At 43.3% G+C, this 27,187-nt stretch overlaps 1 protein-coding gene across 2 annotated transcripts in view; it reads right to left on the reverse strand.

Annotated features, from left to right (window-relative positions):
• Positions 1–2,338: 2,338 nt before the first annotated feature.
• The window catches only part of LOC142498730 (cytochrome P450 2F3-like), a 77,392-nt gene continuing 52,543 nt past the window's right edge, over positions 2,339–27,187 (reverse strand). For both annotated transcript variants that reach the window (XM_075607064.1, XM_075607065.1), the window contains 3 exons: positions 13,000–13,187; positions 8,702–8,843; positions 2,339–4,056 (listed from right to left, as the gene is read on the reverse strand). In XM_075607064.1, the coding sequence (XP_075463179.1) occupies positions 3,875–4,056; positions 8,702–8,843; positions 13,000–13,187 (512 nt within the window). In that variant the 3' untranslated portion in view covers positions 2,339–3,874. The remainder of the gene's footprint in view (positions 4,057–8,701; positions 8,844–12,999; positions 13,188–27,187) is intronic.

Consider the following 27,187-nt stretch of genomic DNA (forward strand, 5'->3'; position numbering starts at 1 on the left):
AGAAAAGCCCCAATGTCGATGTCAATGTTAAGTCCTTGGGGTGCTAGCGTCTTTAGTTTATAAATCCATAGTGTCTCCTTTCTTGCTAGTTTTGTAAGTCTATCTCCCCCTCTCCAAAGGGGGGGAATCTGTTCTATGGCTCTATATGTCAAGCCTGAGGGGTCCCCCTGATGCTGTAGTGAAAAATGTTTTGACACGCTGTGGGTCATAACCTGTCGTCGGATGTTACCAATATGTTCCAATATACGAACCCTCAGTGGTCGGCTGGTACGGCCGACATACTGTAGTCCACAGGGGCAGCTTAGTAAATAGACCACGTAGTCACTCTTGCAATTGATAAAGTGCTTGGTTTTAAATTGTTCGCCTGTTACATGTGATGAAAAGTCTATTTTGTCGTTTGACCCTTGTTTGCAAGCTTTGCAAGTACTGCACTTATAAAAACCTTTGGCTGTTGATACCGTGAGTGTTATTTTGACTTTGTTTTCTGTACCTAATAAATTCTATTTTGCTCACTCACCGAGTTCGGCCCTTTTCTTCCTATTTGGGCCCCCGGGAGAGAAGCAACTCACGTACTGCCCCCACCAGGAGGGTGAGAAAGCTATTGTTTTTAGCAGCATTCCGTGAAGGAAAGACTGCGCATTAAACTCTGCTAACCAGCCCCATTATCCCCTTTTTACCTCAGACCAACAACAGGCTATATAAACACACCCTGTTAGTCATCCACATATAGCACGTATTCTGCTTCTGTTCACAAAAAAACCACACAATTCCATTTAAATTTTATTTAAGGATTTTATTTAAGGATTTTTAAGCTATTTTAGAATATATTTTTTCATATATTTACTTTTAATTACCAAGGTTCTTTAATTCCAAAGAGTTTTAAGCTATTTTAAAAATATATTTTTCATACATTTTTAATTCCAAAGTTCTTTTGGCTGTATTGTACCGTTCGATTACTAAAACACTAATACCGTGTTCCATATCTTCCTATCCTCTTATCTCTACGTTTGAGCAAAATCCCGTGCGCTGACCAACCCTCCACCTCCACTGTAGCATTTTAGTGTTTGCCTCCAATTGTGGTTTCCCCTGCTATTTGGTCCCTTGTGTTTCATGCTTTTCATTGTTACAGCCTCTTTACTGTCTTCTGTTTCCTGTCTTTCCACATACTGTATGCTCATAGCTACCAAATGTGTGGGCGGAAAAACTGGGTGCATGAGAGCAGACAGTAATCCCAGTTGAGCTCTGCACATTCGAGCCCCACAATGCTGAGTAATATCAGTATTATGGATGCAAAAATTATGAGCTCAGCAGTGATTGGTACCATAGCCCAGGGGTGCAAGATTTTCTGGGGGGTGGGCAAGATTTTCTGGGGGGGGCGGGGCTGTTACAGAAGCCCTGCGCTTCCCCAAAAGCATTTAAATTAAATGCTATGGATAGCGTGAGGCCTCTATAAATTTTACTTACCTTAACTTCCAGTGTCACGTCTCCATGGCAACCCGGCGTCAAATGATGCCACGGGGTCACGTGACATCACATTGCCATGGCAACCAGACTTTAGTGTTAGGACCTACATTCATTTTTGTATACCTTGACGTGGTATGCAGGCTTTTGTCGCTTTGGCCAAAGGGTTTAACTAAATAACCAAGTCAATATTATTATTGTTGAAGAGTTTAAACTTATTATTTTATACATGTTTTTTCAATTGGATGTAGCAATGGGCACCCCTGTCTTTTGTTTGTATACATTGGCCACGCTCAGTAGCACTCTTATTGACATAAATATACGGTATATATTTCATGTGTTGGAGTTAGAGATTGCTGGGAATGTGTGTGTTAAATTAGTTTCTGACTGGCAACAGTTGCTTGGAGGTAAGTGGCCCCTCCCCCCAGAGCTCACCCCTCCCCACTTTATTAACTTGGGAGGTTCTAGCATTTTGCTGAATGGACAGGACTCACGTTGGTTGCTTCTCCTCATACAGAGGTAAAGGGGAGGGCTCACAGTTGTAGTGTTAGGACCTGCATTAATTTTGGTTTACCTTGACGTTGGAATGCAGACTTATGACGCTTTGGCCAAAGGGTTTAACTAAATATCCAAGTAAATATTATTATTGAAGTATTTAAACTTTATACGTATTACTTTTTTATGTTTTGTCAATTGGATGTAGCATTGGGCACCCCTGTCTTTTGTTTGTACACATATTTCTTGGGCAAGACCGATACTAGTAAGTCCATGGAACACGGGGGTCCTGCACGGGATATCGCACAGGGCCCCGCATTTACTAAAGCCGGCCTGAGTTTCCGTCCCACCGTAGAGGGACAAATTGACGCAGAGAAAAGGAAGCTATGAAATCAATGTTTATTGCAAATAGAACAGCAATAATGTGTGATTGAGTAAAAGTAAATGTGAATAGTACAAAATCTATGTATAACAGGTAAACAGCACTGACAGATACCCATTGCATAGCAAAGCAAAACAAAGCTATGCTTTGCTGGCCCCACTGGTAATTTATAGTGTAGCTATTCAACAACTGAAACCTTTTGAGGGTCTATGAAATAATAAATGTTCCCAGCACACAAAAGAAGGAAAATGGGGGAATGGTGAACCAAAAAGTTTAATGAGCAAAACACAAAGTGAGTGAAAAAACACAATACAAAAAGGGGGAGGGAGGGAAGGGGTGGGATGAACAAACGTAAAAGTATAGGGGAAAGGGGGGAGGCAATGTTTCGGGGTATAAACCCCTTCTACAGGCCCGTTCCCAAAAGACACAGGGTATCTAATGGTACTTACTCCTAATCCCTATATATGTCTCCCAAAGAAAGCACCAAAAACAAATGGGCAATGAGACATGGATGTATCCTAGTAGGGAATAATGTAACCAGGTAGTATCCAAATAAGGTTAATAAGACAAATAGGGGTTAATGGGACATGAATGCCTCCTAACAGGGGTTAACACAAGGTAATATTCTAGCAAGGGTTAATAAGGCATGAATGTATCCAAATAGGGGTTTATGGGATATGAAAGCCTCCTAGCAGGGGTAAACAAAAATAAACCACATTAATCTAGGTAATGTCCAAAGTATTCAAGCACACACAGTCCAGCAAGATAAGCTTAGGAAAAAATGCTATATTTGTATGGCTGTACAGACCATCATAGAGAACCTGACCACGGTCCAGCAAAGTCTACAAAAGACAAAATTATATGCTTAGAGTATTGTGGCTATACAGACCAAGCGTGCAGTAGCATGTGTGCTAGAGAGATCACATGGAAATCACTTCCTCCTGTTCCCAAGGTGCTGTGTTCCACATTGCACCTATTACCCTTTATACATTTATGTGTGCTGTCTATACTTTGTCCTTTTCAGGGTCTATGTACCAAAGCAGAGACACATCATCTCTTATGCGCTGCAGTTGTTTTACTTTTATGTACTTCTTGTGTCTGCATTAAATGTAGGAAGCTGGTTAATCAAGTTTCTTACATTTGGTACAGGTTGTTAACCAGTGAGATGCATATTTTGATACATTCCATTATATTATGAGTGTCATGTAACTGCCCCATATAATTCCTCACTGACTCCTCCTTTTGCTCCATATAACTGCCCCGAATATTGACACTCCCTAAATCACAAGCTGATACACATAGGGCTCAATTGGAGCAAAACACTTGATATATTTATACTGTTCTTTGATACACAAGTTAAAAACCCTTTCTAAGCACGAATCCCTCAAAATTACCTTGCTACATAGACCTCAATGGTTTAATGTGATCAGGATTGGCTTGTTATACCCTGCAGTCCTGCAAGTACTAATACGTTCCATCTATCCTGGAAATCCTTTCATAAAACATTAGTATAAATGGAGATTTATTAGAGGGTGATTAACGAGGAATCACAGAGCACTGGTATTTCATAGGTACGTTCCCCAGCCCAGTCGCTATGGGTTTGAGGTTTAGATTGGCTCTCCCAGTAACAGGTTCAAAGTTGAAGTTCTGCAGCAAAGACGAAATGAAAATAAACAGCTCCATACGTGCCAGGCTCTCTCCAGGACAGATCCGCTTACCTAGGGAAAAGACAGTCATTTGATTTATACTATATGTAACTATGTAACTATACTGTATATTATAATGTAGGCTGTATAAAGTGAAATATTAAAAGCACACAGGATACATATCCATATGAGATTGAAATTTAATGAGCCTTGTGTGCGTTTTGGGTGAATGCGGCTGTATTTGGTTTTATATTTTATTATATTATTAATATATGTTATCTACATAGCACCAAGGCATAAATTAGAAGGCCGTGTGACTCGTGAACATGAAAGAAAAAATATATATAATGGTGCAGATAGTACAACAATTGTGATCTAAAAATATATATAGTCTCTGCAATGGTTGTACTCACAAATGACAAAGTCAAAAATAAACGTATCAGAGACCCTTCTCTCTCTGATAGGAGCCCTTTAATGGATGCCCCCTCAGAGTGGTATCTTGATAGAATATCAGGAAGCTTGTAGTGTAGATGGTCAAATTCTCTCCCAAGGAAGTATATAGGAAAAGAGAGAACGCACAATGGTATAGTACGGTCTAAAATTGTATTAGCAGCAATAAACAAATATATGCATGATGCACTCACATTTTAAATATGGTATGCGTTCGAGGGAGAGGACAGCTGTAGTTGGAGAGTGCCGGTATCTCAAGGAGCGGCGGAGCACTTCCGCATACGTCACGTGTACCCGCGTCACGTCCTGTGTCGTCTCAGGTCAGGGCGGAAGATGCTGCCTTGTGTGTCCGTCTCCGTTGGTTTGCCAGCCCCTGTCTCCAGTGTTCTCCCCAGCTCAGTCACCTCCCACAGCTGATTGATTCTACGCGTTTCGCTGTGGCTTCCTGAAGAAGCCACAGCGAAACGCGTAGAATCGATCAGCTGTGGGAGGTGACTGAGCTGGGGAGAACACTGTAGACAGGTGCTGGCAAACCAACGGAGACGGACACACAAGGCAGCTTCCGCCCTGACCTGAGACGACACAGAACGTGACGCGGGTACACGTGACGTATGCGGAAGTGCTCCGCCGCTCCTGGAGATACCGGCACTCTCCAACTACAGCTGTCCTCTCCCTCGAACGCATACCATATTTAAAATGTGAGTGCATCATGCATATATTTGTTTATTGCTGCTAATACAATTTTAGACCGTACTATACCATTGTGCGTTCTCTCTTTTCCTATATACTTCCTTGGGAGAGAATTTGACCATCTACACTACAAGCTTCCTGATATTCTATCAAGATACCACTCTGAGGGGGCATCCATTAAAGGGCTCCTATCAGAGAGAGAAGGGTCTCTGATACGTTTATTTTTGACTTTGTCATTTGTGAGTACAACCATTGCAGAGACTATATATATTTTTAGATCACAATTGTTGTACTATCTGCACCATTATATATATTTTTTCTTTCACGTTCACGAGTCACACAGCGCTCCGCTCAATTGGAAACCTACACAAGATCTACCTGGACCTGGACAGTCTGTATAAAGGGTGTAGAGCTGCTTTTTTATTTTTTATTTTGTATTTCACATCACTACTTTTATTCACTTTATACTGGTGGAGGTCACTTATCACATTTTGTGATATAAACTGAAATCTACACATCACTATCACCTATATTATATAGATAAAATATTTTTCACTATAGTTTAAGAAGCGCCCGGTTTTTAATTTTGTTTTTGCATAAATTACAAGGCACCTGCCCAGATTCCCTAAGAGTGTTTAGCTTTAGCACACCTTAACTCAACAGACAGAAAAGCCCAATGCTACAGTAGAGGCAACTCTTATTGAACAAAAACCAGTGGCAATTCCCCAAAAAACCCAGGAAACACCCAGGTACATTCTGAATACATGCCTTAAACTTTCCTTAAACTAGCCCCAGCATTTCTGCATTGATTAATGGCCTATCAGATTAACAGCGGGGGTCCCTGGCAGTCCCATTCAAACTGAATTGGAATGCCAGGGATCCCTGCTGTGTTAATCCTATGGGTCGTTAGTCAATGCAGAAATGCTTTAAACGTGCCTCAAACTAGCCCAGAACATACCTAGCACATACCCAGCACATACCCAGCACATACCCAGAATGTAACCCAGCTAGTTTACGGCAAATGTTAGAATAAACGTTGCCTCTACTGTACATCCAATATGACAAAAGTACATCGTGAAATACTTATATTTTCTCTTGAATAAGGGTAATTTAATTAAACCCATTTTGCCAAAGCGTTATAAGCCTTCAAGCCACATCAAGGCATGACCAGTAAGCAGGTCCTAACACTACCTATGCAAATTCTCATTTACCTCTGCTGGTGGGAGAATGGCCACAATGGACCTGTACTGCACAAGAACATGAACAAAATCTTGCTACTTAAAAAGTGGGGTGGAGTGAGCATAAATCCTGTGAGGAGGGGTCACTAACCTCCAAACAACTGATACCACCTTAAACACCTCAACTCTCATTTATTTTGAATGAGATTTAAGGTGTGCACAAACTTAGCACTCTATAGTGAATCTGGGCCTGGGTGCTGTACAAAACAGACGTTAGAATACAGGTAATGTAATACAATGGGGGATATTCGAGTAGCTGCGAGCTGTGGATATCGGTGTGAAAAGAGCAATGTCTGCTTTGATTTGCAGGTTTTGATATTTGGTATGTTGAGTGCCGGAATTTCCTACAAGTTTTAATATCCCAGTCACGTGGCCTGTGACGCGGGATATTTAAACTTGCAGGGCATACGGGCACTCGATATGGACGCCTGTATCTCGGGAAGAAGGGGGTTTCCGGATCTGAAACGAATGCGGTTCAGCTCCGGAGACCCCTGCTTCAATCCTATGTTCTAAAAATAATAATAAAAATAGTAAGATCAGCTATAAGAGCTGTGCGGGGAGACACGGAGAGAAGGACTCCTTGCTCTCACTGCACAGCTCTTCCAGACTGGTAGTGACCCGGTAGGTTTAACATAGCAGAAGTCCTATTCAGAAGCATGGACCCCCACTGCATTAATCCATTCAGGGCAGCAAGTGTACTGTGTTTTTGGCATGGTGAAACGGCGAGCGGGCCGCTGTCCAGCTCCGGGAGCTGTAATTTCCTTGCACCCAAAAAACTTAAATAACACTGCATCTGTATGTAGCCTGGTCCCCATGGGCTTTCCGTTAACCCTCCCTTAACTCCGCAGTGGCTGCGGGTGCCGCCGGAGTCAGTGACGGACCCGCTGGATAGGTTGGGGAGTATGCGGTAGATGCAGGGCAGCTACAGGGGAGGAGAGGCTACCACTAGGGTGATTGCATCGTCGGCGGCTCCCGTAGCAGGGCGCTGCCATCTTCCTTTGGCTCGCGCATGCGCAGTGAGGGCGTAAGTTGCGGAGGTCCTGAGCCAGCTTGCGCATGTGCAGTAATAATGCGCACAAAGCCACGACCAATCGGGGAAGGCTCTTGGCAGGAACTAAAAGTCCCTTGAGCCTAAGGAACAGACCACGTGATGCCAGGGAAACAATAGGGTGCTAAGATTCTCCTGGGAAGTGAAGTAGGAGGCTGACAGGGGAGCACGCTAATGAGTCGGTTCCAGGAAGGGCTAGGGGAAGGGGGTGCAGAGGGCAAGTAGCCTCTGCACTAGGCCAGGAATACCACATTTAGTCTACCACAGAACATCTGAAAGCGGCGGTGCTTTCTAAGTGGCAACTCTGATCGGGACACTATTCAGCCTGCACCAAAAAGACATCTGTGAGCGGTTGGCGTTGTGTACACACGGATTGGAGTAAACAGCACTCCAGCTCTGGAAGCAGCGGACATTGTTTACAGTTTTGTCCGATATGCCTGAATGTTAATAATAATAATAATATAATAATAATATTATATGTTCTACTGTTTTGTAAGCAGAACCAGTACTTGCGTGATGTAATCATGATATACGTACTTCACCATATTGGCTCTCTTTTTCTTATTTTAGGTGGTCTCATCTCCAATCCTAGTGATCTGGACATTTGCTCATAATTCATTTGGTGTTTATTAAGTTAAGCACAATATATTGGTTGCGCTTTTTTGTTTCTTGTGTCTATATGTTTTTGGTATTGTGTGTTTCCTAGACATTTTAGCAGCATCCTATATATTTCACTATTCATTTTATTATTAATTAACACAATTTGCGCTCTTTTGTATATATATATATATATATATATATATATATATATATATATATATATATAATAACGATAAGAGCAAGGCACTCCGTCAGGTAGATGAAAGTGGGTGCAAATCCTATATAAACTAAGTAGGTAATACGATACCGTGTGACCGAATATCAGAGGCAGCACTCCACGAGGTAGTCAAAAGATTTTGTATTTAGTGAGACATAAAAACCAACGTTTCGGTCCTCCACACGGGACCTTTCAAGGTGAACATCACCTTGAGAAAGGTCCCGTGTGGAGGACCGAAACGTTGGTTTTTATGTCTCACTAAATACAAAATCTTTTGACTACCTCGTGGAGTGCTGCCTCTGATATTCGCTCACACGGTATCGTATTACATATATATATATATATATATATATATATATATATATATATATATATATATATATATATACTGTATTTACGATGTATTATATTTCACTTTATATTTTCTATGTGTCAGGAATATTTGTGTACAATGAATACAAATTCTCAAGTTACCAGCAGAAAACGCCATGAGGGCATCATTCTTTTTAAAGCAGCCTTTCTCATCCAGGAAGTTATTGGGGTTGAACTTGCTTGGTTCAGCAAACTGCGTAGGGTCGTAATGGACAGAGTTCAATACCGTGGTGACGTAGGTGCCCTGAGAAATGGAAATGTGCAACGTTAGCAGTATGTAAAAATTATGTTAGATGTAGAATCAGCATAGAGAAAGCATATCAATCTGCTTTCAGCCAATCGACTGAATACAGGATACAATATACTCTACTCTCAGCATGGAAAACGTGGAACATTTTCTACTTTCAACCAGTCACCTGGAGGAGCACAGAACCGAGCTCATCTTATTTTAAGCTAATAGGCATGGAGAAAACAGAACAGAACACTTTCTGACAGCCAATCAGAATGACGAATGTGGAACACATTCCCCTATCAACCAATCAGCATAAAGAACACAGAACTGGACATGTTCTGTGTTCAGACAGATGTCAATCTCTAAGGTTTTAAATCAGTGAGATTAGGGTGTTCTGGAAATAAAGTTGGTATTTTAGAGGAAAACTGCTTACTTTAATGACATTTCAATGACATTTTAATTAAGTTTATGATGTGTATGAGATGCTGATGTTAAAAATCAGTGAGGCCAACTCACAGAAAATCACATGTCTGTTTTCTGCCAATCAGCATGGAGAGTAACAAAAAGCAACAAAAACACTGGTCGGAACACGTTCCCGGTTCAGCCACATTACGCATAACACATTATTCTTTCAGCAAATCAGGGCAGAAGAAACTGAACAAAGTAAATTTTCACTTTCAGCATAAAGAATCCAACACAATATTAGCTGGCAGATTGTTCTCCCAGTGGATCTATCATGGAACTCGGCAGATTATAAATTATCTTTATGATATTACAGATTTGCAACACATCACTCTAATAACATTGTTATTAGCTCTTGACTATGCTTGGCAGTGAGGTTTGGTCTTTGGTTTCCATTATTATAGTGTTATAAATCAGACTGAAGGCTTTCCTGATGAGACCAACCACATACTAAGCATATCAATGCTATAATATGGAACAGATTCATATACGTGATCTTCTTATAGTGCCAGTGTCATGGGAGAGGGGGTTTGGCCCAGTATGAAAGGGGTTACACCCCATTTGGCCACCCCCTGCTCTCACCTGAGAAGCAAGGGGTTAACTGGAATGATGTCCAGGACTGTAGTTATGCCCCTGCTTCAGCACCAACGGTGTATCCCCCAGTGAATATGTATTGTTCCCATTCCAGTGTCTGCACCAACACATACACTGGGATCGATGCGAGAGGGAAAGGGTTAATAGTTAAGGAGTGATTATAGCCCTTTGTTCCATTTTCCCGCCTTTTCAGGCTCCATTTTGCAGCTCCCCATAGGTCACTGTTGCAGCTCCATACGATCCTATGGGGAAACTGGCGATATGAGCCCATTTTCATCAGAAGACCTGCAGGTGGTGCCCGAGAGGAGGAGCAGCGGTTCCCCATTGTAAGTCAATGAAGCCATTCATTTCAATGGGGATTACTCGATGCCGACCTCCAGGAACGGGTTGGCAGCCATCCAAACCACAGACCGCAGAAGCAGATACATTGTCTAAAAAAGAGAATTGATCACATTAGGTCAAGATCAATCACAATTGGTGTGGGAAACTTAGGTTCTAGGGCACCCAGGAGGAATAAAATTCTTTTTGCCCCTAGACTCTAGGAACCCCACACTCGACCACCACTGGGTCCGTGAATGAAGGACCCCCATAAAGGGTCGCGCTCGCCATGAGGGTCGCGCCATTGACTCTAATGGGAGCGGAGGTCCCATTGAATCCTATGGCGGTGCCGGCCATATTGATTCTAATGGAGGAAAGCAGCGTGGCTTTGAAGCGGCTAAGTCTGCAAGTGTGAAAAGTGTAAGCCTATATCTCTGGTTCTGTGAGTACCAGAGGTTTGGGATTTTGGTCGAAGGTAGTAACTGTTCCGGCATGACTGCATGGCCATTTCCAGCCCACTCCGTTCAACCAGACGGAGTATGGACAAATGTGAAAATTGTGATTTCACAATTGGCTTCAATGGCGGAGTTGCTCCATTGAGAGCCTATAGCGGCGGAGCCCATTGATTTCAATGGGAGAGTGAAACGCAGAGATTTCTTTTAGCTTATAGTGGGGAATCCTGCATTAAAGTTAATAGGGGATTTTAACTTGTTTTTTGTATCTCCAGTTCTTGGGGTCATGGAAGGCTGATATTTGGCCACTATGGCAAAGGTCCTCCGGCATGAGGACCTGTTAAATTTCAGCCCGCTCAGACCCACAGAACGGATTATTTTAATATGTGTAGATATTAAAGAATGTATTGTATTTTTGGTCCAGTGTAAAAGCCCAGGAAGGCTAGGGCCCATATGGTAGGTTAATGCTCAGGGGGGAGACAAATGGTCTACAATAAACCCCCTGGTCAAAGGCTCCCCCACCCTGCTTGTGTGTGCTAGCACAAAGTAAAGCAGGACGTGGGTACTTTATGATGTGTTGTGTTTCACACCTTGGGACAAAGGTTTTCCTGTCCCAAGCAGACTTTCAGATGCCGGTCTTGTGGGAGGGGGCTAGGGAAAGAAACCCCTGATTAGAATAATATCCACCCAGTGGGCAGGTATTACGTTGCATCTCAAGTGAGATGGCAAGGAGGGATTGGGTGCAGATAATTGTCCTCCAATGACTTGCACTCAATACCAGGATATAGGAGTGAATCTCCATATAAACGAGTGTAAGCTCTATGCCCATTGTCTTTCGTGATGTCTTCATTTGAACCTGTATTGCTGAATGAATTGCCAATCCTGTACCTGATTGCTTCATTGTCCAAACCCCTGAACTAAGTGTCCATATTTCGTCTGTTATTTGTATTATCTTGTGTGTTCTCCTTCTTTAAGGAATAAACTATATTTATTATATCTAAGTTGTGTTCAATTCGACCCAGATATTTTGGTGTGTATTATAACCTATCACTAGCTACCATGACCGCCGGCAATGGCAACGCTGATGTGACGGCGACGCTGACTTCCAGTGATTGCGCCATCGCGTCGCTCTTACTATTAGCGCACGTGATGGGTGCAATACATTTGTTTTGATGCTAACCCCAAATTGGTGAGACTCACAGAAAATTAGTGAGAGATGACAGCTCTGTATTGTTCTTTCAGTTCTATCAAGGGCCGCTGACAGCAGGGAGACAGATGGTTCTACCTTCCCGGGCCCGGCCAGTGGGGCCCAGGCTTTCTAATAGCAACCCTAATATGTGCCAGATGTGCTTGTCAGAGGGGGCCTGTTGGAGATGGATAAAAAGGGACATGAAGAATCTGACAGGAACATCCATAGGCACCCTCTGAAAGGCTTACCCTGCCCCCAGGTCAATACCTTTAGCCCCAGGTTAACACCTCCTTCTCCCTCCCTCCAAGGCATTTAACTAATCCCCCCGGCTCACAACTACAACCCTACCCCCTTGCACATAATTGTCCCACACAGGCACATAACTACCACCCCAGGCACTTCCTCCTTCCCAGGCACATACTGTAATCTTTTTCACCTGCCATTGGAATGGCACAGTAAATACAATGCACAAATGCAGACAAAATTATTGCATCCTCTGGCATGCAAATGTGTATAAAATTGTATGCTAGCCCTGCCCCTTTCCCACATGAGGCTGATTGAAAACAATGGTTGCTTCTCCCACTGGTGAGTTGCATATGTCCTGCAACGTGCCATCGGGAGTAATAATGTTAACTATATTTGTAACTTGTTTTTGCCAGTGTCACTTGTCAAAAGAGTTGACATATTTGATAGATCAAATCTATCTGTTTTTCATAGCCATATTGCCATTGGAGTCTCACTGTAGGTCCCTGCAATTTGTGTCTGTGTCACTCTGCCATGTGAGGGACATACTCCAGGAGTTATAGATCCCTTCTCTCTGTATTATTGTGTCAACCTGTGGTGGGATGGTAAGACACCATAGATTGTAGATCCCTTCTGTCTGTGTCAGACCTAAGGGGACATAATCTGTTTGTCACCCTGCAGTGGGAAAGACAAACTCTAAAGTCTCTTCTTTCTATGTCATTGTATCACCTTGTGGTGGGAGCCTGGAGAGACTTGGTGGGACATAGGCCAAGCTACTGTACATTACTGTTACTATATTAATAGGTTATTTCAATGAATCTCATACTGCTTATTTGCTTCCTAGCCATCTACTATCCTAGCACCAGAGAAATAAATCATTATAATTTAAGACTTTGCGGTGGTTACTAACCTTGGGGATGGCATGCCCTCTAAAAATGGTGTCTCGCGATGTACAGTGTGGGAGGCTGAGAGGTATGACATCACAGAACCTCATAATCTCATGAATGGTGGCATCCGTGTAGGGCATTTTATCCCGGTCTTCAATTGATGGGAAGCGGCTTCTTCCCACAATACTGTCAATTTCCTCCTGCATTCTCTCTGAACAAGGACAGTGGAATCGAAATTGGAGGGATTTAGGACATGGATCAAATGGCAAGAGGGTGAAGAGAAAGATATGAGAGGAGAAGGACAGCAATGCATCTGTCCTTGCTCTATCATACGTTTGGTTAAATTTCCCCCTGCAGAGGCCTTATAATCTAATGCACTCATGTAAACCCAACAGCTCAATGGAACCTACATATTCTGTGATTCTCTTAAAACATATCTAAGATTGTAAATTCATGAAATATAATCTACAGATGCTGTGGCCGTTATTTGAACATATCACAGAGCCGTTTTCGTGTGCTATGCTGTATTCCACGCGGCATTAACGTGGCAAATCACCTCACGCACCCGCTCTTATTGCGGTTGCTTTGTTTGAATTTCATGGATTCTGTATCTTTGGGTGCAACGAAATGAATGAATTGCAATGTGTACAGTACTGTGCTACTGTGTCACTTTCAGGTGTTTAAAAAACAGAACTCTAAAATGCCATTTTCTGCACTCGCCTGCACTCGCGTCTTAATTTATTTATTTATAAAATATTTTACCAGGAAGTAATACATTGAGAGTTACCTCTCGTTTTCAAGTATGTCCTGGGCACAGAGTTTAAGAAAAATAATACATGTTTACAAATACAGTTATATAAATGAGCAGGGTATACATTATATACAAGACATTGCATGCACAGATAAAGATAATATATATATTATGGGCGTATAAAACAGTTACAGACCAGATTAAAATGTGTGACAGCCTTAGATTTGAAAGAACTTAAGCTGGTGTTGGATGTAAGAGTCTCTGGTAGGTTGTTCCAGTTTTGGGGTGCACAGTAAGAGAAGGAGGAGCGGCCAGATACTTTGTTGAGCCTTAGGACCATGAACAGTCTTTTGGAGTCTGATCTCAGGTGATAAGTGCTGCATGTGGTAGGGGTGAGGAGCTTGTTCAGGTAGGGTGGGTAGCTTGCCCATAAAGAATTTGAAGGCAAGACATATACTACTAGGGGCAATAATTTGGTGATAACAATTGACTTTCCATGAGCAGCACATTATTCCCTTTGTAGGATATGATTCTACAGTGGTCTTTTCTATATATATATATATATATTAATTACTATATTAATTATAATATCATGTAGTCTTTAAGTAACCAATGCAATTTTACCTTAGATTCTATCTACCTTAAGGCGGTACGGTTGGAAGAAATCACGCGCAATGACATGGATGTTCTGAGGTATAGAACGCATGAAGTGTTCGAATAACGGCCGCTGGATCTGTATGTGCGACGCACCTTATTCAGCTTAAAAGGAGTGCTATATCACGTAGTGTATGTACATTGGTGCTCAGTCTCTTTTCAGATCCTCCCAGGGTGATGGACTTTGTGCAGACTGGGCCTGTAATCAGCGTTGTTACGAGATGGGTGGCAGGTACTTTTCTCTTTCAAACAGATATGCTTAATTTACATTTGGCACCATACAGATGTCTTTGGGTGCATGTGCTGCATCCCCAAAGAGCCACTTTCCTTACTATCAAAGTTATAGAGGTACCCTCTCTAGGGGTCAGCATTCTGTCACCCTGTGCATGACCCTCCTTGTCCCTACCTAATGTATAGCAGCTCCCATCATGGAGTCAGTAGCCTACTTTTGAGGGGCTTCCTTTTGAGTATATGGCACATTCCCACTTTTATCTTCAAGGAACATAGCTCTGTCCCTAATAAAAGGCACATTCACTATCTGTCAAAACAATAAAGTGACAGTTCTATTACAACACGATATTAACTATACACTTGATCTACCAGGCATTTTAGTTCCAGAACCTTCACTCCACTCTATATATACCCTAGTTATGTAACTATCATCCTGGATACAAGGAGTGGGGCTTATGTTCTGCAGAGTCATCCTGCATTAACAGACAAAGATTCCCAATGCTACATCCAATATGACAAAAAATATATACTTAAGTAAATAACTGTTTGTCTTCTCATACGTAAGGGTTATTTAGTTAAACTTTTTGGCTAAAGTATTATAAGCTTGTAGCCCCACCAAGGCATTGCACTTTTTCAGGTCCTAACTGTGACAGTATGGGTAGATTTTTCTGCTGTTGTATCAGTCTAAACGGTGGATCGCCGAGTGTTAGGTAACAACATTTTAAGACCCTCCATGACTGGACACTTAATGATGGTCAAGAAGCAGTTCATGTTGAAATGCTTGTCCGAGGTGCAGGAGTGTGTCACCGACCGCAAGCCGTCCAGCAAGAGGCCAATGGCCAACTTTGCAGATGACTTTGTGACCGCCCAGCCCCGGAGACAGCTCCCAGTGTCCCTTACACCCACATTGTCTTTCCGTCTCCAACAGCCCAATCCCGCCCAAACCAGCGTGAGTTCCTGGAAGCCAGCCACAGCACCTACCAACACCCATCCAGCACCCACCAAGTTCACTGATGAATGGTGGAGTTTGGATGTAACCAGATGGGGCACAAGAAGTGAAATGGCCCCACTGCTGTAGCCATGGTGACTCAGTGGCAGAGTTGCAGGAATCCTGATGCAGCATCAGGTTTTGTTCAGACTCCCAACCCTGAACCCATCCCTCCCTGGACCATGGAGCCTATGGACATGGATGTTCCAGAAATGGTTGACCAGGTAAGATGAGCAGAGCATGACTTGACATTGACTGAATGTGGCGATAGGGGGTTAACCAGGCCACTAATAAAGGCATTATACCTGGCTGGTTAACCCTAAATCATTTTGGGGACTGAAGGGGTTAATTGTGTGTACACCATAATGACCTGTTTTCCCCTCCACCATCTTTATTGTCCTCATGTTGCAGCTCAAAACCTAGCTGCAGCTATGTGAATGTGTAACATGTGCTAATTGTATTTGCAACACAAGGGGGAGCTGCTAGCGCTAAACCAAGTGCTGATTGAAGAAGTGTGCCGGTGGGTAAGCGGCTACTTTGATGCTGAGTATTGCTTCCTAAGCCGCAGACATCTAAACTACAAACTTAATTGAATAAGTGGTTTGTGGTCGGAGTTGGAGTGCCTACTCGCAACAATGTAACCAGTCAGCTTGTTAGCCACTTAACTTGAATGGGGAAAGTGTGCCGGCGTGGGAACTAGGTCAAACCGCAAACCACATCACAGGTCCCATCCAATTAAGTGGCTAACTTATGATAGGAAAGAGCTTGCAATCAAATGTTGGATCCCCGTTAGCTGAAGAAATACAACACACATACATATTTTTTTTATATTGTTTATACAGGTAGAAACCAAATATAGAAAATAAAGTGAGTTTCAGTGCTGGTTTCAAATGTAAAGACAGGAAACTTTTCCTGTCAGCCCGTTAATAAATCCTTTAACATGTAAATATGTTAAGGGTGGATGAGCTGAATGATTTCTCATCTCCATACTTCAAAAGCACCCTAGGTAGTCAGTGCCTCAGTGTCTAGGGAAGTCTGGAGTTGAAAAGCCTCAGAGACCCTAGGTGTTAAGGCGGACAGGAAATTGTTAAGTACCAGGAACCGGTACAACATACAGTATGGGATGTTCATACCTTGTGGCCAGATCCCACACTTGCTGTTGCCAAGTAGAAGGTTGGACATGGTATACTAAGTAGCTCAGGTGTCACGTTGGCACATACTCAGAGAAAACCGGGAAGCAACATCTGCCCTCTTTGCAAGGTACTGGCAAGTCTGGGGTAGGTGGGAGAAATGTTCCTACAGGAGGGATTGGATGTGCATGTTAGTTATAGGACCCTTAACCCTATAAAGATGCCTGCTGCCCCAATCCCTGTGTGTTCCATATGACGATTTCTTCGGATTCACCAAGTTCCAGTGTAAACGGTTCCGGAGTGTGAGGGGTTAATTATATCGTAACCAAGGATCGGGCTCCTCTTCTGGAATTCGTTAGAGCTAAGGGTTCCCAAACGAGCTCTGTAAGGACTGAACGAACTTTTTCCTTTTGGCGGAGATTTAGGGGTGGCAACTTGTGCCCCTAGCCAGGAACTGTTACACGGATCAATTTGCGCACACACTTGCATGCGGGCAGGGGTGCCCGGAGACTTTGTTTCATTCCAAGGACATTTGATTTCATTCTCTGTACCCAGTAGATGTTTTATTAAGTGTAATTGTGCAAGATTTGTGTGTTTGTCTGAAAAGAAATAAATTACAATTTATTTTGCCCACCTTGTTGTGATCAGTCTAGAATCCTGGTATTAATGTGTGCATAAGTGTTGGTCTCCCAGACTGTGTGCCTAGGGCCAATGGCCAATGCCATGACCTAACTCCACCACAACATCTTACCATTATCCCCCCAGTCCGACTGTAATAAGTTCAGGGGATTGTAGTCCTTAATAACTGTGAAAGGGCGGCTGTACACGTATGGCTGGAGTTTCTGGAAAGCACGCACTATGACCAAGCACTCTTTCTCAATCATAACATAGGAAGTCTCCCGATCTAACAGCTTGTTGCTCAGGTACACAATGGGGTTTAACCCCATCGGTACCCACATGAATCAGTACCGCATGATGGCAAAGCTAGAGGCATCGGTCTGAATCAGGAACCGCTTGTAGTAGTCAGGAGCTGCCAAGTTCAGAGCACTGGCAAGGGCAGCATTTAGAGTGGAGAAGGTACTCTCTCACTCCGGTGGCCAGATTACCATGCTAGGGAGAGGTTTTCTGGTCAGGTCTGTCAGGGGTTTGGCAAGGGCACTATAGTGGTGTACAAACGTGAGGTAATACCTGGTGGTCCCCATTCTAGTACATGGTTCTGGGTATTTGGAACAGCTCCTGCAATTCCTTCAGCTCCCTTCAGCCTAACTAGGGGTCTCATTCACCACCTTCTTATACACTTGCCCAGGGGTGTGCAAAGTGGGGGGCGTGAGATTTTTTTTGGGGGGGGCAGCTTTAACAGAGGCCCCGCGCATCACTGCAGCCATTTAAAATAAATGCAAAGGAATCGCGCGAGGCCTCTGTAACTTTTTACGTACCTTGTCTTCCAGCAACACATCTCCATGGGAACCCGACATCATTTGACGCTGGAGCTGTGCAGGGGGCTGAGGGGTGGGGGGGGGTGTTAGCCAGAGGGGAGAAGAGACAGGGGGGCGCATGAAGGAAACATTGCGCACCCCTGCACTAACCCACAACTTTGCAACATTAAAGGGCCAGGTGCCGTCTACGTGCCCAGCCCCTTATTGGTGGGTTCAAATGCAACACTGGAAAGACCAACATGCAAACTGTTACAGGGAAATGTTGCAGACAACTTTTGCAATATTTCTCCTTAAACACATTAACCCCTGGTCCCTTAACTGCTGGAACCAGGCAAGCTACAGATATAATACATACATAATAAATATAATGCACTGTATTATTGACAGGTAGGAGTAATAGCAGGCTTGAACGGTATTAACAGCAGCCATATTTACCTCTACTGTCACACTGGCCACCCCACAATGGCTTACATCTTGGCGGGGCTTGAGATGACCCCACCTACCTTGTTTCCGAGGTATACGACCTGCACCACTCCGATTTGGCACTTGGTCAGCTTTAGCATAAGCCTGGCCTCATGAATGCGGGCTACAGTAAGACCACTGCTACATTGGTAAGGTGGTCAGCCCAAGTGTTACTAAAGACCACCAAGTCATCCAAGTATGCCTGGGCACATCCCCAGGTAGCTGGCGCATTCTTCACCCGAATTGCATAACCGAAACGTATGATTTCACCAAACAGCACAAGAAGGAGAGCCAGCACAGCAATGCCAATGGACTGTTCCGGCAGGACGATCTGGGACCGGCTAAGCTCTGACCTTGGAACATCAATCTTGGGAACCAAACCACTGGGATTGCTACCCCAGAGCTCACTGCATAGGCTGGGATGTGTGATAGTAGGTGTAGCTTGGCTGCTCTTAAATAAAGGCAAGCCCGTCATTACCCCTACCTGTAAATAATAGAATATATTTAATTATTTATTTGTGTATGTATAGTCTTGTAGCCTGGTTTCAGCACTTCAGCAATCAGGGGTTAACCGTATGTTAAATGTTTTAAATGTGTGGTCCTTTTTGTGGAGAATGGGAATACCGGTATCCAATCTCCACAAAAAGGAGATCCTAGCCAAGATTAGATGATTGGCTTGGGACATCGTCAAGCGAGGCAAGGCTGTGGACTCAGGTGTGGGGAAAGTGGCTTCCCGTGGGGGGGAGGGGGGCATTGTTAGGCCCAGACACTGAGTTGCTCTCCCTTCAGGAGTATTGGGAGGACCAGGCGTTGCTGTGATTGTGCCCTCTAGGCACGATCCCCATTGGTCTGTTCAAATGCCCCGCTCAACTTAAGTCCTTGCCTGTGGGCTGTCTAGGAAGTCCGGTAACTTCCCCTCAGTATTGGTCAAATGTAGGCAAGCCCTCGCTCACTGATTGGACCCCGGCAGTTCTGTCTAGTGTACTGATCTTTGGTGCAATATTCCTGGTCTCCCGTGACACTAAGGCTGTGCTTATAATGCTGGCGACGCGATGTCGCGAAAAAACAATTGTTTTAAAATCGGTCGCGTTGCTTATAGTAGGAGCGGCGCGACGGCGCAACAGTGTGACGTCTTGTCACGATCGCTTGAATCAATTCAAGTGCGGCCTAACATTATCTGTGAAAATTCTCATTTACCTCTGTAATGGCTTATAATGATTTGGCCAAAGAGTTTAACTAAATGACCCTTTGACCCTTACTGTATGAGAAGATAAGCAGTTACAGAAAGTATTTAACTAATTATTTGTTGTCATATTGCATGTAGCATTGGGAATCTTTGTCTGTTATTGTATACATTTGGTCACACCCAATAGTAATCCTTTTTGACAGAAATATACTGTATAAGGTGTGGTGGGTGTTGGGGCTAGAGCTACAGGGCTTGTGTGATTTTTAGTAAATTCTCAACTGGTAACAGTTTTTCAGAGGTTAGTGACTCCTCCTTTTTGGGTTGAAGCTTCATCCTCTTCACTTTTTAAGTAGCAGGTTTTTAAGTATTTAACTATTGTGACACAGTCCAAAGATGTTAGGCAGCTTTCTGCCCCATTTTAGGTCAGAAAGTGCAGGAATAGTTAAAAATGATCCATTCCACAGCTTCACATTAACTCAGGCTGGTGGATGGAAAATCCAGACCACAGATTACAATGGGTCTAGTTCTCCCTCACCTGCTCTCCTAATCACTTGCACAGGTATTTAGAGCAGAGAGGTTTGCATTTCACTCTCTCTCCTTAGAGCCAGGGGGTTGGGGGTGTCGCTGCTCCCCTGCATCCAGTTTCGGGGTGGACGGCCCCTCCAAGTATCACAGTACCAGAGGATTTGCCTGGACACTTGGGACCGAGTTCCCACCACGAACAGATAAGACAAACAAATATGTATTGCTGTTTCTAAAAGACTATGCTGTATCTAGTGACCCTAAATGAGAGGGCATTGTTTTAAGCTGGGGAACCAGGTTAGTTGGCCCAGCAGCAGTTAGAGGCTGATTCTGATGTGTAGTTAGATCCCTGAAAGGGATAGGATTTTGTTTATATAATTTGGTTTCTTGTTACTTGAAATAACAGTGTGGGAAATACTATGACACTGATATAAGTAAACCGCTGAATGAAAATGTCTGAGTGCCTCTAACCTACACATGTTAAAGCTGCAGTACCTTACTTGGATGAAAATAAAGCAGGCAGAAGCCTGAGTTAAGCAACGTAATACTCTGCATGTTTCTGTTTGTTGTATAATTAACCCTAGAAGACTGTGTCGGGAAGAACCCAGACAGACGTCAGCGCTACAAAAGAGGGGCGTTTGTCACATATGGTGGAGAATGCGGGTCGACACTAAAAGTCTGTGGGTTTGCAAATAAATGCGGGGGGTTTAAAATGGCCACCCAGCTGAACTAAAGTACAGATGCTATGAGTGAAGTCTGTCCCACTGTGTACAGGGCTTGTGTGATTTTTAGTAAATTCTCAACTGGTAACAGTTTTTTTTAGAGGTTAGTGACTCCTCCTCTATGGGTTGAAGCTCCATCCTCTCCACTTTTTAAGTAGCAGGTTTTTAAGTATTTAACTATATATTTTTGTCATATCGGATGTAGCATTGGGAATCTTTGTCTGTTGTTGTATACATTTGGTCACACCCAATAGTAATCCTTTTGAAACATATATACATGATTTGGTGTAGTGGGTGTTGGGGTTAGAGCTTGCAGGGATTGTGTGTGTTTTAGTCATAGTGCTTTAGCCCGTAACTTAACATCCTAGGTAAACTAGTAGTTCCAGTTGGGGGGCTACATATGTTAACTATATAGATATTATAAATTGTAGTTTAGGGGTGAGGCTGGTATGGGAAATGCATTTTCTACAACATTTCTTTATTTGCTGCTCACTTATTTCTTGTTGTTTTTAGCAGCAGTGCGCAAACAGGGGGCGCTTCCACCAGGGGAGGTGGGAGATTTGTCTGGGGGGGGGCGTGGGCAGTTGCAGAGGTCCCGCGCTCCTTCCCAAGGCATTTCAATTAATGCCGGGGGATCACGTGAGGCCTATGCAACACTAAAACTTACCGGAATTAAGAAGCGTCTCTATAGCAACACGGCGTCAAAGGACTCCGCGGGGTCATATGACGTGATGTAACGTCTCCGGCGTCAAATAAGGCCACAGGTCATGTGACCTGAAGTCACGTGACTCCAGAACATCATTTGACGCTGCTGCCAGGTAGGAGAGGGGGCGCGAGACCGAGGGAGGCCAGACAGCCAGCAACCATGTGAGGACGGCCCTGTTTCCTTTCATGACATCATCTTAAAGGCAATTGAAGCAAAGCCATTCTGATTGGCTGTGCTTTCATTGCCTTTAAGTGACGTCATCATTTTTTTTTTTCTCGGCCAAAACACATGATTTTCACTGCCCAATCAGGGCCGTGGGAACATGACGAAAATGTGACGTCATAGGCCTTTAAAAGCCTATGTGGTCTCATTTTGAAGCAAGACGCCGAGGGAAGGACGTCCTACAGAAGAAGAAGGCCAGGGCGTGGCCGTAGAAGACAAGAAGACCCCGGTAGAGAGCCGCAGATAGAAAAAAGAAGAATACCGATGAAGATGGATTACAAATAGAAGACCCGTGGATTGTTTTGGATTTTTAGTTTAATGTTTATTGTTTTATGGTTTGTTATTTTATGGGTTCCTGTGCCTGGTGGATTGGTTCGAGAGTAAGCTGTTCAACGGGAGTCGGTGAGTGGGACAAGTAATGGTAAGTGAAGTAAAGATATGTTTTTTATTTAACGTGTTAATTTTTTTAAAAGCTTTTTTAACATGTGTATTTCTTTATTTTTGGTATATAATTTCTTGCCACTGTATGTATGTATGTATGTCTAGATCGATATATACATACAGGGTAAGAAATTATGTTGTTTTAAAAGCTTGCTTTGCTGTGTTTTAAATTAATTTGGCTATGCTGCTACTGTATGCTTAAATGTGTGTATAATGTATTTTAAAATTAGATAGAAGTAATTGTTGCTATTGTATGGTGTACTTTAGGTCAGGGTGAGGCTTGCTTTTCTATATTGTATTCTTGTTGGTACTTATATTTTTTCACAGGATAACTTGTTCTGTTCAACACTTGAATTAGTTAATTGTTTAATTGTTAGGGATGGAATGTAAATTGTTTAGGGATGTCATTAATGAATGCTAATTGATTTATGTTTACTGGATTGGTTTAAATAGTATACTTGTTTGGAGGTATTGATATTTTGTTTTCAATGTTATTGTTAACATTCATTTGCAGAATGTATATGGTGCATAGATTGTATGCATCATATATACAATGTAAATGCAATGTTTTGATTGTCATTTGAGGTTTTGGATTGGCATTTGAGGATTTTGATTGTAAGATCAGATAGGATTATTAAAGGAAATTGATTTTATTGTAGTGTATCTGTATGGAGAAGTGTTAGTTGTAGAGCAGCGTGTTTTTGATAACTGTAACAGGGGACTTATCCCTGTTCAGTAATGTGCCTTTAATCCAGCAGTGTAGTGGTTAACCTCTGGTAGTTAATTACTAAACACCACCTGCCTGATTAGATGGCTTAGAAAGCCTGTCTTTTGAAACAGGAAGTGAGAACTCTTTAGCTGACACCTGAGCTGAACTTGGAGACACACTTGTCTTGAGCTCTGCCAAAAAGATAGCAGAGCTGCTTTCAAGACACATGGAAAACTTCTAGACCTGTATGCTGACCAACCCTGGAGACAAGGGAGCGGAAGCAGGGACAGTAAAGATTTTCCTTCCAAACTACAAGGACCAAATAAGACTTCTAAAACCTGGATGCTGATATTTTCTGTGTGCACGCATGGGTGCGGTTCCAGGAGAGCAGAGAAGCTTACAAACAGATAAGACTTTTATTCTTAAGAGACTGCTTATATCTGCTTATTGCATGCTATGTTTGGGGCTGGGGAGAAATGCTTGACTAGGGAGATGTGAATTGATTGCATAGTGTTTTCACTAGAAATACTCCCAAGTGAACGGAAGCTTTGTTCCCCCCCTTGTTTGGATGTTTTCCTGATAAAAAGGAAAAGGCACAATAAAGCCTTATTATAATTTCACATTATAAAGCCTCCTAATTGCGTACCTCTGTGAACGTCCGTCCACATATGGTGTCTGAAGTGGGATAAGAGGTGTCTTTGTAGTTAAAAAGGACCGGAGAGTTTTATGTGAAATTTTTTGTTATGCTTTTCTGCCTACAAACAAGTCTGAGAAACTTAGAAAAAAAAAAAAAAAAACCTCATGCAGCAGAGATCAGAATTAAAGGGACACACCACTGCACTGAAACTTACACAAACACAGATGGACTCTTTACCCCAATCCCAAGAGGAGAGAGACTGCTGAAGCAGCTAAAACTTTATTTGCCTATCACAAAGCGTAATATGGTCATTGAAATAGGGGTTTTGCCTTCCAGCCATAGTCAGGGTTCAAGAACTGAGTCAGCACTTGAAAAGGGATAGGTGTTTGTTGTTTTCAAAAGTTTCGCTGAAGCAGTGAATGCAGATGGTGACCCACGAGTGGTACTGATTTTGCAAATAAAGGTTGCCACACCGCATAGGGCTACCAGCTGTGAATGGAGTATATGCAGAAAAGTGTGAAAATTGATACAGGACTGTGCTGAAGCAAGGGAATTTTTAGCAAACAAATGCTGAGTGTAAAATTGCCCTATAAAGGAAAAGGTTTTTCAAAGCCAATTGCTGAGTGTTGAGTCCACTGCAAAGAATGGTTTTTTTTTCTGCAAGTAAAAAAGTATGCCTATTATCTTGGGAGCAAAACAGACACCCAAAGTGGGAAGTGTGAATGCCATAATACCCAAAGGTGAGACTGAAAATTACTGAACTCAGGCAGAAAACCAAATTCTGTTGCTGAAGCGGAGGGATTGCACCTAGCAAATAAATGGTGTATAGCAAATAGACTTTTTTACCTAGCAACTGCACAATCTTGTATACCTGATAAAAGAAAATGCATGCACAGCACTGCTGATATTGAAAAAAAAAAAAAAAATTTACCCAAGAAAGAAAAGTCTACAGAGATGCCTGTGAGAGCTACGACCTCTACAAGCAAAATATGCCCATCTGTAGGACTATCACAATTGGGGGTTCTAGCAAATACAGTGGCAACAGCTGCAATAGTGCCTCCTGAGGTCAGGAAGGAAATGACACCTGATAGCCTAAAAATGGAGGACAAGATGCAGCGTTCCTGTAATGAACCCTACCCCACTGAAGAGTGGCCCTTCCAGTCCAATAAAGAGGAAGACATCTCTTACGGGGAACCTGATCCGAGTCACACCCACAAAACACCCCAAGAATGGTGGGGGTGCCTGAACTCGGCGCGAACAGAAAAGACCGCTCACTTTGATGACGAATATGATCAGCAGGAGACAGAGCGGGAGCAGTGGATCACCGAATATTTCCGTCAGCTATTACAGTTGCAAGAAAAGCCGGGTGGATCCAGTGACGCTGCTAAAACTTCAAATGAAGAAGGAGACCCCAGTATCCCTGAACCGACGGTGTCATCCAAATCAAAAAGGAAGAAAAATAAAAGCGGTTCTTCACTTACCGTGGAAGTAACAGACACGTCCGCAGATCCTGTGGATAAAAAGGGGGACCGAGATGCCCTGCAGGCTAGAGAAAATGGAGAATTCGTCCAGCGTATAACCGAATATCCAGACGGCCCAAGGCAGAAGTCGTGTACCCCAAACAAGTGTCTGTCCAGTGCCAACAGTGAGGAACCCTCAACCAGTCATCCCAGGGAAGCAGAGCCGGAACCAGTGAGTGACGATCCCTTGACCAGCCCAGAAGACGCCCTGAAAATTGCCAGGCGTGACTGTGATTTACTCCGTGAACAATTGAATCAAAAGAAAGATGGTTACGCGGAGCTACTGAAAAATAACGTGAAGCTACAGGAATATGTGCTCGCAATGTACTCTACAGCCAGGACAGAATTGGATGATCTCAAGACTGAGCTAGATACTGCAAATGCTGCTATTTCCGCCATGGATGAAAAGCAGAGCCAATCTGATAAAATGGTGGCTACGCTAAAGCAGAAGTATGAGGAGGCACTGAAGCAGATGACAGTCTTCCAGCAAGAGGTTCACACTCTTCGCATAAAGCTGAATGCCTCAAAACAGGAGGTCAACAGTGTCCAGATAGAGGTGGACGTAGCTCAGAAAGAGGTTCAGACACTCCACAGAGCACTGGATGCCTCACATCATGAGACCAACAGCTGCCGCACAGACCTGGAAGTTTCCAGAAAGGAACTACACAGTCTCACGGAGGAGCTGGACATTTCAAGGAAAACTATCCTACATCTTAACTTAGATCTCAAAGTCTCTCAGAAGGAGCTTCAGAACTTAAACCTGGAGATGGAAGTCTCACCCCAGGAGACAGCCCGCCTCCAAGCAGATGTGAAAAAATGGAAGGTGGACTGCAAGGAAGCCCTGAATAGTACAGAGACTGAAAAAAGAGAACATTTAAGATTAAAAAAAGAAAATTCTGATTTGACAGAATATGTCAAGGGAAAGAATGAAGAGCTGCAGGCTCTTAAAGAAATAAATAAACTTTTGAAAAAGGAAATGTTTGATGCAGAGCACCGACTGCAGAACCAACTGCAAGGTCTGCGTACACACCTCCAGTATGCAGAGGAGAAGCAGCAAACGCTACAGGAAGAAAAACTGCAGGCTGCTAAAGAGGTACAAGCGCTGCAGGAACTTTTGAATACCCAGTACGTCCCCACAGAGCAGTATGAGGAGCTAAAGGCCACGCTGCATGTCTTCAGAGCATCGTTGGAAGCGGAGCTTCGATACCAGGTGACTCTGTATGAGAGGGAGAGTGAGAAGGCTCAGAAACTGGAGCAAGAGCTGGAGAGACAGAGAGACTGTTTCATTTCCTTGAGTCAGGACACCAAGGAGAAAACAGACGCAGCGGCAACCCTGACGACAAAAATTACAGAGCTCCAGAATATGAAGGAGACTCTGATACAGATTCCTCCAATACGGAAAAATGTATTGACTCTGCCCAAGCACCAGTATCCCACAGTAACTAATGCCCGCAAGGACAAGGGTACAGTGAGAGTTGGGGACTCCACGCAACTTCATAACAAAATTACGAAGTTTGAGCCCCCAAAGAAAGCACTAGCCAAACCTACAGCTGCCCAACAGGCAACAAACAGAGGTAGGAGTGCAGAATCAAAGCCAGAAGAATCCTTAGCTGAAGAAGCTGAACTGGTGACTCCACGGTGTGGAGAAGCGGCAGAAAGACCACTTCAAGAGCAGATAACTCTAAGGGCTAGTCCTAACTGCTCTACAACTGTTGCCATACACTTAGTCTACAAAAAGAGGAGTGCCCGACGCAACAGAATTCTCAAGACCGCGCACGTGATAAAAAGACTTTACGTGGAAAAAGTCCTCCTCGAGCGACTGAGGAGTGCTGATCTCAAGCATCTTCGGGAGGAGACAAAAATAAACTGGAGAAAGGGCTCCAATCCCAGCGGG

This window comes from Ascaphus truei, chromosome 7, assembly GCF_040206685.1.
Source record: "Ascaphus truei isolate aAscTru1 chromosome 7, aAscTru1.hap1, whole genome shotgun sequence".
Taxonomy (NCBI): domain Eukaryota; kingdom Metazoa; phylum Chordata; class Amphibia; order Anura; family Ascaphidae; genus Ascaphus; species Ascaphus truei.